Genomic DNA, 14,033 nt, shown 5'->3' with positions numbered 1-14,033 from the left:
CTTTGGGATGCCTAGGTGGGTGGATCATTTGAGATCACCACTTCAAGACCATCCTGGGAAACATGGCAAAATCCCATCTCTACTAAAAATACAAAAATTAGCTGGGTTTGGTGGCATGCGACTGTAGTCCCAGCTACTCAGGGGGCCGAGGTGGGAGGATGGCCTGAGCTTTGGAATCAAAGGTTACAAGTGAGCCGAGATCATACCACTGCACTCCAGCCTGGGTGATAGACCAGACCTTGTCCCAAAATGTGTGTGTGTGTGTGTGTGTGTGTGTGTGTGTGTGTGTGTGTGTGTGTATATATATTTAGAAGTATGCCATGGGCACAACCAGTCAGAACAAATCCTGGGTTCCAACAACTGCCGTGCATATTCCTGTGTATACACACTGAGGATCATCCCTGCCTGCAAGCACGAATGCTAGATGTCTTGGTAGACATGCAAATGTTTTGGCTTTCCAAAGTGGGGGAAATGAACTTCAGAACCTAAGAAAAAGCTCCACTTGGGGCTTCTACTACTTTTTAAGACATATTAAACAAGTGAGTTATGAACATATGTGAGTGCTGATCACTGAATGGGAGCATAGCTTAACCAAAAATCAACCACAAGCATCTTGAATAAAAAATAAGGAGTAAGTTAAACTCTAGTACTGGGCAGAAACTTCTGCGCTTTCTTTCTATCCTATAAACTTTAATGTATTTGGTGGAAGATGCAAAAGGCATGCTGATCAAATGTGTAGATCATTAATAGATGATAAATATAGCTAGTCTGATAGATGACAGAATTCAGATTTAAAAGATCAATTGCTTGGGTGGATAGACAATAATAGGCACCAGCATTGCAGTGGCAATTCATATAAACTTTCATGTTTATTTGACCTTAAGATAAAAGTGAACCAATAAAAATTAAAAACTAAAATAAGTGAACCAATAATGTTTCAAAGATACTAGAGAAAATAATGCCATTGTGGACTCTACTGATTAGTATCCAAAGAGTATGCTCTTGATTGATGAAATTAGACCTGAAATAATGTTTCTATCTGTGGACAGAATAGGTTTTAAAATATAAATTAATAAATTAAGCCAAATTCTAAGGAGGAGGGTGAGGATGTGAACTGGCTCCTAATATATATTAAGGCCTGGTCAAGCTCACCAGAACCCTGATTTGTGACTCAAGTCTCAGAAAGTTACCTCGGAAGTCTTGTTCAATAAAGCCATATCCATCATTTTGAATAAAAATATGTAATTTGTATATCATAAAATCTCTCAGGAATGATCCCCAAAGTAATTGCCAAGATTTGATCTAGAGTCAACCCCAGATAGGTGGACTCTGATGATGAAGACAGTTCTATCTGCCAGAATCAGAACATTTCTGGAGGGAAGATTACATCAGGGAAATCTGGCTGATGTCAAATCAGAAAAGACCTTGAGTGCTTCATGGGAGAATTTCAAACTAAGAGTGTAAGAATTCAGGAGGAATTGGGGCACTTTAACATGAGCGAGATCAACAAACCTTACTGAGATCAACAAACCTGACCTTTAGAAAAGTCATAGAGGCAGAGTGTGAAGGAAATAGGGACTGGAGAAGATCCTGGAAGTGAGAAGACAGCTAAGGGATGAAAGCAAAATTCCTGGAAGGCGATAACATGGAACTAAGGCTCCGAAGGAGGATGGGTGAAGGGCAATTGCAGCCCCATGATACCTTTGGGTGGACTAGGGACATGAAATGTTCTTTGTTTCCTCCTGTTCAGTGTGTGCTCCTGTACCTTCACTTCTCATTGCTGGAGGCAAGGACCCAAGGTACTCAAAAGTCTATCAAGAATATGGGAACACCAAAACCTATGAAGTTGTGGTTTTAGGCCATTTGACCTACTGATGAGGTCTATAATGAAATGTCTCCTTACCTCTCAAGGGCTCATTACTACAAGGTGAGCAAATGTAAATTGTCTCAGATAGTAAAGATTTCATCACAATAATTATGATCCAAATGGAACCAGAGCAAGTGATGTGGAGTAGAAAGCAGAAGTTGCCTTCATTTCACTGTTACCTACTCTGTGACTTTTTATATGTTATCTCTGTCTCTCTCTGAGCTTCAGTTTTCTCATACATGAAACTGTGTAAATACAGTTCTAGTTGTTTACCATTGTCAGGCCATGTGGTAAGTGCTTTATAGTTATTATCACATTTAATTGTCACAACAGCCCTATAAGGTAGATAATATTATTATGCTGATTTCACAGATGAGAAAACTGGGGACAGACACATTAACTTTGATTTCAGAGTCAAGGAGCTAGTCAGTTGCACCAATAGGTATTGATTTCAATGGTCTTTATAGCCTCGTAGTCAAAGCTTCAGCCATTTTTTTTGAGCTAAAAGTAGAAGGGTAAAGAGCTTGGGAATGTGTGTAGGTCTGTTCCATAAGAGGATAGCATCTGACCTGCTGCCCTAAGGAGCTGCATAGCTGGATCAGGTATCAGTGATTAGGACATAGATTATAGGCTTTTGAAAAGAGCTCAGAAATCTGAGATAACTAAAAGCTCGTATTTCAAGAGAGTTCACAAGAACTCAACCTCACCCAGACTTTACTTTCAAGAGGCAGAGAATGCCTTTTGTGTGAAGCTGGCAGAGGCAAGGCAGGCGGAGCAAGCTCCACGGTGAGGGGTTTACAACTGAAGAGGAAGGGTGTGTGTGTAGGGAGTGGAGGTGGGTGTGTATGAATGCCACTCTGCGATTGGAGGGTGTTTCTTCAAACTGGTCCCTGCCAAGGGTTCAAAAGGGGCTGAAATCCTGGGGACCTCAGAGTCGACTAAAACTCCTAGCCATGATCCGGCAGTTCCAGGCCTGCTGTCTTGTCCCGCTGTTCCTGGTTGGCTTTGCTCAGCAGACCCTAAAGCCTCAAAATAGGAAGGTGAGCATGGGGCAGGAGATCCAAGCTGATTCCAGCACATAATGACCAATCTGGCTGCCAGAGTTGTGAGGAGTTCTCTCCTCTCTCCTTTCGAAGGACAAGATCTGCATTCCCAGCAGATCTTCACAAATCCTGACATTGCTATCCTTAGCGGGCTCTCCCTAAATCCACTGTCTCTTACTTGCATATTTTCCTCTGCACCTAGTGGCTCTTTGAACTGAATGTATGTGGAGTGGGTTTGGGGGCTGCCTCAGCACATTCCCTTTTGCCACTTCCCCCTGTTGGCCCCTTGATAGCCTAAAGCCTGTCCCCTTCATGCTTGTCTGTAACTTGGGGTAGCGCTGTGGATCCCAACAAATGAGGCATGAAGTAGCAAATGGATTGACAGGGAGGCTGCCCTTGTTACTCCTGGAGAGGCTGCTCAGCCAGAAGCCCAGAGGGAGAGGTGAGAGAATCTGGTGTTGGGATCCGCACCAGGAGTTTCAAGGTCACGGAAAGAGGAGTGCCCCCACTCCCACACTCCTAGAAAAATAAAACACATAAGGCCAATATGGTTGTCCACCAATATTAATTTTAGGGAAGATCATGAGGTGAGGTAGAGACAAAGCTCAGCTCAGAGTAGGCTTTGTTCTCAGATCTTGGTGTTGCTCCCAAATCTCCTGCTGCCATTTAGAAAAGTCCTCCCACTGGATGTCAATAGCCACCCCTGTAAAAGATGTGTATATATGTCTTAGGATGCAGACTGAGCAGATCACTTGAGGCACCCGCAAAGTTTAACTTTATAATCAGATGAATTTATCCAAAAGCATCCTCAGTGGTGGCCGTGTGCCAATTATATTTCTTTTGTTAGTTCCTTTTTCTCCTCTATAAAAGGTGGGGAACAATGCCCATCAAATAATGCAGAGATTCCCAGACTTGAGCTTCCCTCAGAGAGAGCTGCCTGAAGCACAGTCGCTGGGCCCCGACCAAGAGCTTCTGATTCAGTACGTTTTAGGCGGAGCCCAGGAACTTGCGTTTCTAAAATGCTTCCGGTTGATACTCATGTAGGTCTGCAAACCTGAAGCTTTGAGCTTTAATCTCTGTTACTGGGTTCATATGAAGTGTAAGATGGTGTCTATTAAATGCCGTAAGACAGCTTACTTACTTTTAAGAAAGGTAACAGACTACTTGAAGGGACAACCTCCGAGGGTTATCCAGATCTATGTCAGCCACTGCTGCCTGGTTGGGTGTGGAATTTTCGATGTAAAATATCATCTTGTGAATTAAAAGCTGTGTTCTAGTGTATTCTGTCTTCCTCAAACAGACGTAAGCAAACTAGAGTAGAACTAAAAGCTGGGTAGGAAGGATTGAGCTCTTTGAGTCTGCAATTTTCTTGGGATTCTGCATCTCATTTCACAGAGTGACATCCACATGAGAAGCAAACCTTTGGAAGTTGTCACACTCAGAGCTAAGGTAGCACAAAGGCAAGAAAATGGAGGCATACAAATGACAGCTCACATGGTGATTTCCGTGTGACTTTTTATTATAGTAGCAAGAAAGACAAATGCTGGAAATTATTTAGCTCAGAGGCAAGGTGTCATGAAGGCAAAGAAAATGCAGGGACATGGATGACAATCCCATCATAGTGGATTTCTTAGGCTAATGTTCCCAAATATTGTGACTAATGTATATGCATAGATGTGTACAGAAGTATTGACTCAGAAGGAAAGGGCTTGCCCCTAGGTCAAGTCTCCTTCTCTCCAAGGATAATGAAGGAGAAGCTATGATCTTGTGTCCTGGTGACAGACTCGGAAGATGATAAAGAGTTTCTTGCCCCACTCTCCCCACGGTAGCTCACCCACAGGCCATTCCTTCACTGCATGGGGTATGCCTTTAAGGACTGAGATCCTATGAAGCCCAGTTTAAATTACTCTAAAATTCTATGACTTTTCATCATATGGCCAGGAGTATAGACTCTCTTACCAGATAACATCTTAGCCTTTTGTTCCAGGTTCTGCATGCCTTTTATTCTTGGCATGCTTGTGAGTAGAAAGTTTTTCCGCTCTATGCTTTCTATTGTATGAACTTTAATTCATGAGAAGTCCAGGATGTTTCACAATATAAAGATGAGAAGTGGGTGTCAAGGATGAGTTTTGAAGGTACCAGTGAAACCGGAAAAGTTCACTTGTCCCTCTCAGAGGGCATGAGATGGAAGGTGTGGCTCGCTTCCTCAGTGCCTCGCTGCTCAAACCTCTAGGGGACCAAAGAGGGAACATACAGACGGGCAGGCTGTGGGGCTCCTGCTCCAAGGCAGTGTCTAGAGGTGAATGTTTACAGCTGAAGCCCTAGTGGGCGTGTGTTACTGGGTGCTCTTAGTTCAGCCATCCACAGGCGGCTTGTGTTAGCTCAATTAGATCCCTGCCTTCTCACAAAGACAGAGGGCTTTCTATATCCCAGGGATCTTGCCATGGGGTACAGGAAGAATCGGATCACACGTGGGCTTGGAGAATGAGTGCAAGGTTTTATTGAGTTGAAGTAGCCCTCAGCAGATGGGGGAGCCAAAACATGGATGGTTTTTCCCTGGAGTCCGGCTTCTTTCCTTATATTCCGGCCTAACTCCGTGTCCTTCCGCTGTCAATGGCATCCAGTGTGCTCCTACGCTGGTGCGTCCTTCTCCGCGTCCGGCCAGTGGAGTGTGTTCCTCCGCTGATGTGGTCCTCTGCACATCCAGCGTCTGTGTGTCTGCCTGCTAGGGTCTCAGGGTTTTCATAGTCACGGGATGGGGGCGTGGCAGGCAACATTTGGGTGAGAGGCAGGAGTGCCTGTCCTCACCTAGGTCCCTGGGCGCAAGCCTGAGGGTGGAGCCCTAGTCAGGGACCCTCCTTTCTCTACCCAGCACTTCCTTGCTGCCCCTCCCCCCCATCACCAGTGAGTACCCCACTGGGAAGCCTGGAAAGGCCCTTCAGTGGCATCTGGAGAAGTAAGTTATGGGCCTGATTTTGGGGGATAGGAATTATAATATAAGAACATATAGATGAGAAGTTTGTGCAAAACTTATGAGAAATCCTGCAAAAATCTGTTAAGAGTATCGGAGAGAGGACGGCATGACTTGAATGGGGTGTTAGGATGTCGGGGGAGAATGCAATGTCAGGGAACAGAAGTAAATGGTATTAATCTTCTAGAAACGGGAAGAATATTATGAAATGCTTGTCTTGCTACCTACACCCAAAAAATGGATTGTAAGTTAGAAGACATAGATTCTAGCTATGGCATCAGCTCTAACTAAAAATTTTACTTAGAAATGTCCCCTCAGTTCTTAGAATTTCAAGATATTACATGAAGGGTCTTTGAGTGTTTTGAAAAAGTCCACAGATGTTGGAAATTATTGTTTATCTTATATCGTTATGGTTATTTTTGTAACATTCCAGGTGGATTGCAACAAAGGGGTGACAGGCACCATCTATGAGTACGGAGCCCTCACCCTTAACGGCGAAGAGTACATCCAGTTCAAGCAGTTTGCAGGCAAGCACGTCCTGTTTGTCAATGTAGCCACCTACTGAGGCTTGGCAGCTCAGTATCCTGGTAAGAACTCATGTTTCAACGCTTTTGGAAGCAGCATTGCCAGATAGCCATATTCTAATTCCAGAAGGTTTTACCGATGTGTTATTAGAGGATGCAGTGGGAGAAGTGATCAGGTGACTCTACCTCCCTAAATGCTGCTCCTGCTCTGTTCCTTAGAATATCAAGATAATTATTTCCAGATTTGAGAACTAAGACTTTCCCAAAGACTTAAAGACCACTAGGAGCACACTTGTAGTTGAACAAGTTGAGTGTGTTACTCGGTGCCCTGAAGGAAAACATGTTTTGTAGAGAACCATGGGGCTTCTTAATGTGAAAGCATTAGAAAGTACTTACTATAGAATCTGAGCTTTTGTTAGGTGATTTGGAGACGAGTTCAAGGAATTGAAGTTCTGTTCTGAATTGGATGCCATCAAGAACTGGGAGCAATTATATGATTTGGTATCTTAATCAATCATATTTACATGGGGAGAGAAACTAACGCTAAAGCTGTAACTGGTAAAGAAGCAGCAGTCATTCGTATTGGCAAGAATAGGGTGGTACCTGGTTATTGTTGTGATTTGGACAATGTTCATGCTTTGTCTATGTTCGGTTACAATTATACAGTGACCTTGTTTTTGTCTTGATTCATTATGATCACATGTTATGTGTTATTGAGGTTCTATGAAATAGTTTATGTTTCCTAGGAGAGTGCTAAAGCCAGCTGTGACTCCCAGGCCAGATACCTGGTTTTCAAGGACGGATTTTATGCTTCTCAAAATCTCATAAAAACAGGAGAGATGAGTGATCTTTGACATTCTGGAAAATGCCCTTGGGTTCTGTAGGCAACTCCAAATGACAAAGAGGGAAATGAAGTTTTCTGTCTGGGCAGCCTTTGATTAGTGCAAGGGCTGTCTAATGTGACTGGCAATGTAGATTAATGCTCCATCTCGCCAACCTTGGCCTAACCTTCTGTGGTAGCTGAGGTGTGCTTCCATTTTCTCTGTGCCCTTAACAGAGAAAAGTTTGGTATTACTGTTGATCCAAAACAGATGATTTAAAATTCTAGATCAATTATACTAGAGATAGATACGACTTTGGACAGGCCAAGAACTTTATTTTATGCTTTAAAAAAAATGGTTCCGGTGGCTCAAGCCTGTAATCCCAGCACTTTGGGAGGCCGAGACGGGCGGATCACGAAGTCAGGAGATCGAGACCATCCTGGCTAACATGGTGAAACCCCGTCTCTACTAAAAAAAATACAAAAAACAAGCCGGGCGAGGTGGCGGGTGCCTGTAGTCTCAGCTACTCGGGAGGCTGAGGCAGGAGAATGGCGTAAACCCGGGAGGCGGAGCTTGCAGTGAGCTGAGATCCCGCCACTGCACTCCAGCCCGGGCGACAGAGCGAGACTCTGTCTCAAAAAAAAAAAAAAAAAAAAAAAGGTTCAAGATAAATTTAAAATATTTATTACACCAAATGCCACAGAGAAATGGATCAAAATAATACATGAACAAATTTTGTTTTGTTTTGAGACAGTCTCGCTCTGTTGCCCAGGCTGGAGTGCAGTGGCATGATCTCAGCTCACTGCAACCTCCGCCTCCCAGGTTCAAGTGATTCTCGTGCTTCAGCCTCCCGAGTAGCTGGGATTACAGGCGTGCACCACTATATCTAGCTAATTTTTTTTTTTTTTTTTTTTGCATTTTTAGCAGAGACAGGGTTTTGCCATGTTGGCCAGGCTGGTCTTGAACTCCTGACCTCAAGTGATCCACAAGCCTTGGCCTCCCAAAGTGCTGGGATTACAAGCGTGAGCCACCGCACCTGGCCTATACATAAACAAGTTTTAAGAAAAATTTTCCACACGTTGACACGGTTATCTATTCAACTGATCAAAAATATATAAACCCTATCAATTTTTCTTAATGGATTTTCAATAATAAAAATCCCAGAATTTTATCCCTTTTAAATAACACTTAAAGTCAAGCATATTGTAATCTCATGTCTAAAAGATCCGGCTCACCAAATTTTGACATTTTAAAATTGACATTCAGAGGATGCTTTATGATTTAAGCAAAAATTCTAATAAAATGCCTGCTCCTCCAAAGTACAAATGGCTCACATTTACCAAGAGAAGCTAAATATTTTTCCAATTTAATGGTAAAATTATGCATAAAAAGATACTCTCAAAAGTACATATTAGGATAAGAATCACACTTTTAAAATAATTTGGGGTCACTTTATTATTATTATTATTTTTGAGACAGGGTCTTGCTCTGTCGCCCAGGCTGGAGTGCAGAGGGTGCGATCTTGGCTCACTGTAACCTCTGCCTCCGGGATTCAAGCTATTCTCTTGTCTCAGCCTCAAATAGCTGGGACTACAGGTGCATATCTTCTCGCTCAGCTAATTTTTTTTTTTTTTTTTTTTTTTTTTTTTTTTTTTAGTAGAGACTGGGTTTTGCCATGTTGGTCAGGCTGGTCTCAAACTTCTGGCCTCAAATGATCCACCTGCTTCCATCTCCCAAAGTGCTGGGATTACAGGCATGAGCTACCACATCCGGCCTCAATTTTTTTATTTTTATGTACAATTAAGTCTAGGGGAAACCTGAAAAGCTACAGACTAAATTTTTATTATAAGAGCCCAAGAAATGATTTAGTATCATTTAGTAAGTAAGAAAGTTAAAAGAACTTTCCAAAGGAATAGAATCAAGGTCCGCTAAGTGTATCTACTGTAGGACCTCAGGACCTAGGTATTAGAGCCCAAACAACAGTTTTGTATCATTTAGCAAGCAAGAATTCTCCTCCCTTCAAAAAGTTAAATTTGAAAAATATGGTAAATTTTAAAAGTTGTGATGTGTAAACAGCAGTTCCATGGAATATGAAGCTGCTCTTAAATTTGTTTTAATTTAATTTAATTTTAACTTAAATCTGCTACAAATTGAATAGGCAATATACTTGCAACATTCAAAATTCAAGAGATATAAAAAGGTTTACAGTGGCACTTGCCATGTTCCCTTCTCTTTAGGCAACCAATATTATCAGTTTTTGGTGTATATTTCCAGAAATCTGTTATGCATATACAAGCAAACATTTCCCTCTCACTTTCTTTCTCTCAAGCACATACACATACACAAACATACGCAAGGAAATGATTATGCACATTGCTTTTTCACATATATCACATACCTTGGGGACAGGAGTGGTGGCTCACACCTGTAATCCCAGCACTTTGGGAGGCCAGGGTGGCCGGATCACTCTTGAACATCAGAAGTTTGAGACCAGCCTTGCCAACATGGTGAAACCCTGTCTCTACTAAAAATACAAAAAATTAGCTGGGCATAGTGGCACATGCCTGTAATCCCAACTACTCAGGAGGCTAAAGCATGAGAATCTCTTGAACCCGGGAGGCAGGGGTTGCAGTGAGCTGAAATCCTGCCACTGCACTCCAGCCTGGGTGACAGAGAGAGACGCTGTCTAAAAACAAAACAAAAAAACATGGTGAGTTTCCTTATTCATTTTAAGGCATAGTATTCTGCTGTGTTGCTGTGATATAATTTATTAAACTAGTTCATGAGAATTTAAAAGAGCATCTCATTCAAATTTTACTCCAGATGAGGAAATTGAGAGAATTAAAGAAGCTTACCAAAGGAATAGAATCAAGGTCTGTTAAGTGTGTCTGCTATAGAAAGGAAATACTCTTGATGGCCAAAGATAAGAGGGAGATGAGTATCGATAGTAACCAAAGAACTGTAGAAAAATAGCAAGACACTCTCTATTTAAGAAGAGGTTCTTAGGGGACATTCCAGCAGGCAGAGCTGAATCTGAATAAGAATGGCCAATACAGGTTCTGAGGTCTGAATAAATCTGACCTGAAAACAGCTGAATATGGAAATTATTGTTCAAGTCTAAACACACAAGTTGGAAGGTTCCTGACAGTGGTAAAGAGCAGTTTGGAGTTTGTGGCCTGGAGTCCCAGGGAGTGTTCTAGGGCATGTTCCAGCATCAGTTAGGTCACTGGAATTGAGGAGAGGGTACAGAATACTGTAGACATAGCCTTGGAATTTCTCTTTCTCTACCACTCTCAGGGTGGAGCACCAAGGAGTACTCCTGGGAATGCAACTGGCACTGGAGTGTCTGGTTATGTCACCATGGCACATTGTATGAGTGAGGCTGGGGGGATGCGGGGATAGGTGGGTAATATTTCCATTTTGTTTGCTTTTTCCTTACGAATTTTTTTGATCAGTTCACCAACTAAGGAAGACAGTGGCACTCCAATCTGACTTCTCTTTAGAATCAAACAGGACTCCCACACAAGGCTACCAATGTGTGTGTGTGTGTTTTTAAAAAAAGAAGAGTTCTCATTGGATAGTAAAGTATAGCCAGGCATGGCTTACTGTATAAGAAAAACAGCAGCCATTTAGATGCATTTCTGGAAACATGTGCACTAGTCTTTTTTTTTTTTTTTTCTCTACTCTTGATCTCTGTAATCTTGAATCTTTCCCTTCATAGTCCTTGGTTTATTCATGGGATAAATGGATACGTTCAGTGATCTTTCACTGCTTGAGGTAGGCCTCCTGGCCAAGCCACCAATGCTATTCACTCTCCACTCACAGAACGGGATGCGCTACAGGAGCTGAAGAATTTTGATGCCATTATGTTGGCCTTTCCCTGCGACCAGTCTGGAAAACAAGAACCAGGAACAAACTCAGAAATACTTCTTGGCCTCAAGTGAGTGCTTGCATGGGACTCTGCAGATGCCCTGTCAGGATTTCCATTCCTCATTCCACCTAGATGCCTGCCTGTTCTGGAAACTTCTGGGATAGGACATAGATACATGGGTTGAAGCATATCCTTATGATGTTTTGAATTCAATCTATTCTATTCGCAGTGCTTAAATATTCTCTTTACTTTTGAATTATTCAATGATGAGGCTAAGGGAAGATTGAATGGAAAAGAAGCATAGAGGAAAGAAGGGAGTATAAGAAATGGAAATGAAGCAGGAAACCTAAGCTTAAGATATAGCCTTCCAATTTCCTTAGAATTCTCTATTGGCTCCATAAAGCCTATTGCATGAAGTCCTGCTTCCCACAGACTATCTTTTCTTATCTTCCCTATGCACAGCCTCTTCCCTTTATCTTTAATTTCCTGTGAATTGGTGGTGGTCATTATTTTCCATCCATGTCTTAATTTGGATCTTGCTGGGAACACTTTGATTCACTGCAGGTATGTGCGTCCAGGTAGTGGCTTTGTCCCTAATTTCCAGCTCTTTGAGAAAGGGGATGTGAATGGAGAAATGAACAGAAGGTCTTTACTTTCCTGAAGGTGAGTGAGTATAAACCTGGCATGGATTGGTTAGCTAGAAATGCTCTGAAAGCAGTGGGGCTCATGTCTAGGGCTGTGGTTGGACCCCTTGGAAAAGAGATGCTCAGGTAAGTTCAAGGCTCATGGCAATATCTGCTGTGAGGCTTTAGCTTTAAGTAGAGGAAACCCGTGATGGACAATAGCTCTGACATGGACTAGCCTCCTGTATTGAATGGTAATGATTCATTCATTCAGCAATCATTTATCAGATCTCAGTATGTGCTATATAATGAGTTAACAAACATTAATAGGGCATAGTCTCTTCCCTGAAGGAACTCACATTTAATCAGGAGACACACGTGGATGATACAGAATACCATGTGCTAAATGCCTTTAGAGTCACAGAGTGTTAGAACTACAGAATACCAGGATAGAAGGACCCCCGAGGATCTCTGTGTCTACTCAGCCTCAAATACTGGTCTGCAGAACAAGGCTGGTCCTGCTGAAATTTTCACTCATCCACAACAAACAAGGGAAAAAAGACAATGCAGAATTTTTCATACAGCTCAACTTATTGAATATAAGACTGACATTTATTCTGATATTAAATTACTATTATGTTTACCCATATAAATTGCCCTTTACTTACTCAAAAATGGCACTATAATCAATTTTATGTGGTTCAACATGGTATTAAAAATCCTTTAATTTTTAGATTTATGCTTATAGTAGACTTAATTTTTCTTATTGGCAAAATGAATATTAGTGATTGTATGTTAATCTCCAAGGAAATAGTTATTGAAATTTTACTGGCTTATGAAGCCTAGGAAACCCCAAATTCTGGGAGCCACTATTCTAAATCAACCTATCTTTTTTTTCCACTAAGGAAACAAACTGTAAAAATGATATGACTCGTCCAAGGAAACAGAAAAATAGTCTTTTACTGAATTGCCGTGATAAAATCATGGGAATAGAGGGAAGACAGGGAAAGGAGGAATGCTTTCTATTTACCATTATACTCTCTAACTCTCAGGTTGTTTGGTAGTTGGTGTATTGGTATTGATACATTGCAGTGTCTGTGATTGATTGGAAGCATGCAAAGTAGTTAATATATTAAAATACATAATGGTGAGTAGACTCTGTAGTCTAGAGATAAGACTGTACCACACAGAAGTAGAAATAAAGTAGAAATAAATGTACGTTTCTACTTTCCATATCTCTGCTCCAGAACTCCTGCCCTCCAACCTCTGATCTTTTGGGCTTATCAAGCCAACTCTTCTGGGAGCCCATGAAGGTCCATGACATCCACTGGAACTTTGAGAAATTTCTGGTGGGGCCCGATGGAGTCCCTGTCATGCGCTGGTTCCACCGGGCTCCAGTCAGCACAGTCAAGTCAGACATCCTGGAGTACCTAAAGCAGTTCAGTGCCCACTAGGAAGGGTTAGCGACTGGCAGAAGTAACTACCCTGTCTCCCACCTGCGGGAATGTCTAACAAAGTGTCCATCTTCCTCCATCTTTGCTCCACACTCCTGCCTACCCAGCCTCCTGATGACCAAACCATCTTGTACTACCCAAGCAGCTGCTTAGCATGTGTGTGTAGCTGTGTGTGTGTGTGTGTATGGATATGTAGAATTGTATTTGTTGGTATATGCATAGGTGTTTGTATGTATGGTGTGTGTGTGTGCGTGCGTGCGTGTGTGTTTGAAGATTAAGGAAAAGAACACCTATCTCCCCAACTCTCTGATCCTGAAATATCTATTCCAAAGGAAAATCATATTTTACGGTAGATAAATCAGACTATCCTGTGTCCCTAAAAAAGCAATCCCCAGAAGTTGTGATATCTATCCTTTCCCCTTCCTGAAAGTTTAAAGAAAGCAGGAGCTGGCCGCAAGACTCTAGACCTCCTTTATAGCCTCTCTCCTCTAAGATGGGCATGCATTGGTAAACTCTTCTCTCCTCAATTCTCCTTTATTCCCCTGCCACCCAGTAGCTCTCATGTAGGACCTCTGAAGGCAGAGTGAGAGCAGAAACCCCACCTCACATGAAGGGAGGGGCATCTCCATGACGGTGGGTCCCAAAACCCCTCGGGGTCGGACCCTGCCAGAGCCTTCCTTGTGCATTCAGGTCATGGCACCTGGGCATGGATGTTCCTGTATTCTGAATGATGGGCTTTCTCCTCACCCTGAGGCTCTTCAACCTTAAACTTATTCTGATCACTGTCTCAAATTAAAAAATTCTGCAGCAACCTGGCTCTGTGTGGTGTTTTCCCAGTCCCATAGTATGTCCAGAGTCA

General features: G+C 42.3%; 1 protein-coding gene across 1 annotated transcript; it reads left to right on the top strand.

The window, feature by feature from the left end:
* Positions 1–2,820: 2,820 nt before the first annotated feature.
* Positions 2,821–13,174, top strand: GPX6 (glutathione peroxidase 6). The gene is given in 6 exon segments (XM_030929394.1): positions 2,821–2,907; positions 6,315–6,468; positions 11,052–11,166; positions 11,662–11,729; positions 11,732–11,760; positions 12,968–13,174. Coding segments are annotated over 6 exon segments (660 nt in total).
* Positions 13,175–14,033: the final 859 nt, after the last annotated feature.

The sequence above is a fragment of the Rhinopithecus roxellana genome, chromosome 4 (genome assembly GCF_007565055.1).
Source record: "Rhinopithecus roxellana isolate Shanxi Qingling chromosome 4, ASM756505v1, whole genome shotgun sequence".
In the NCBI taxonomy this organism is placed as follows: Eukaryota; Metazoa; Chordata; class Mammalia; order Primates; family Cercopithecidae; genus Rhinopithecus; species Rhinopithecus roxellana.
This window is presented reverse-complemented; position numbering and strand designations above follow the sequence as displayed.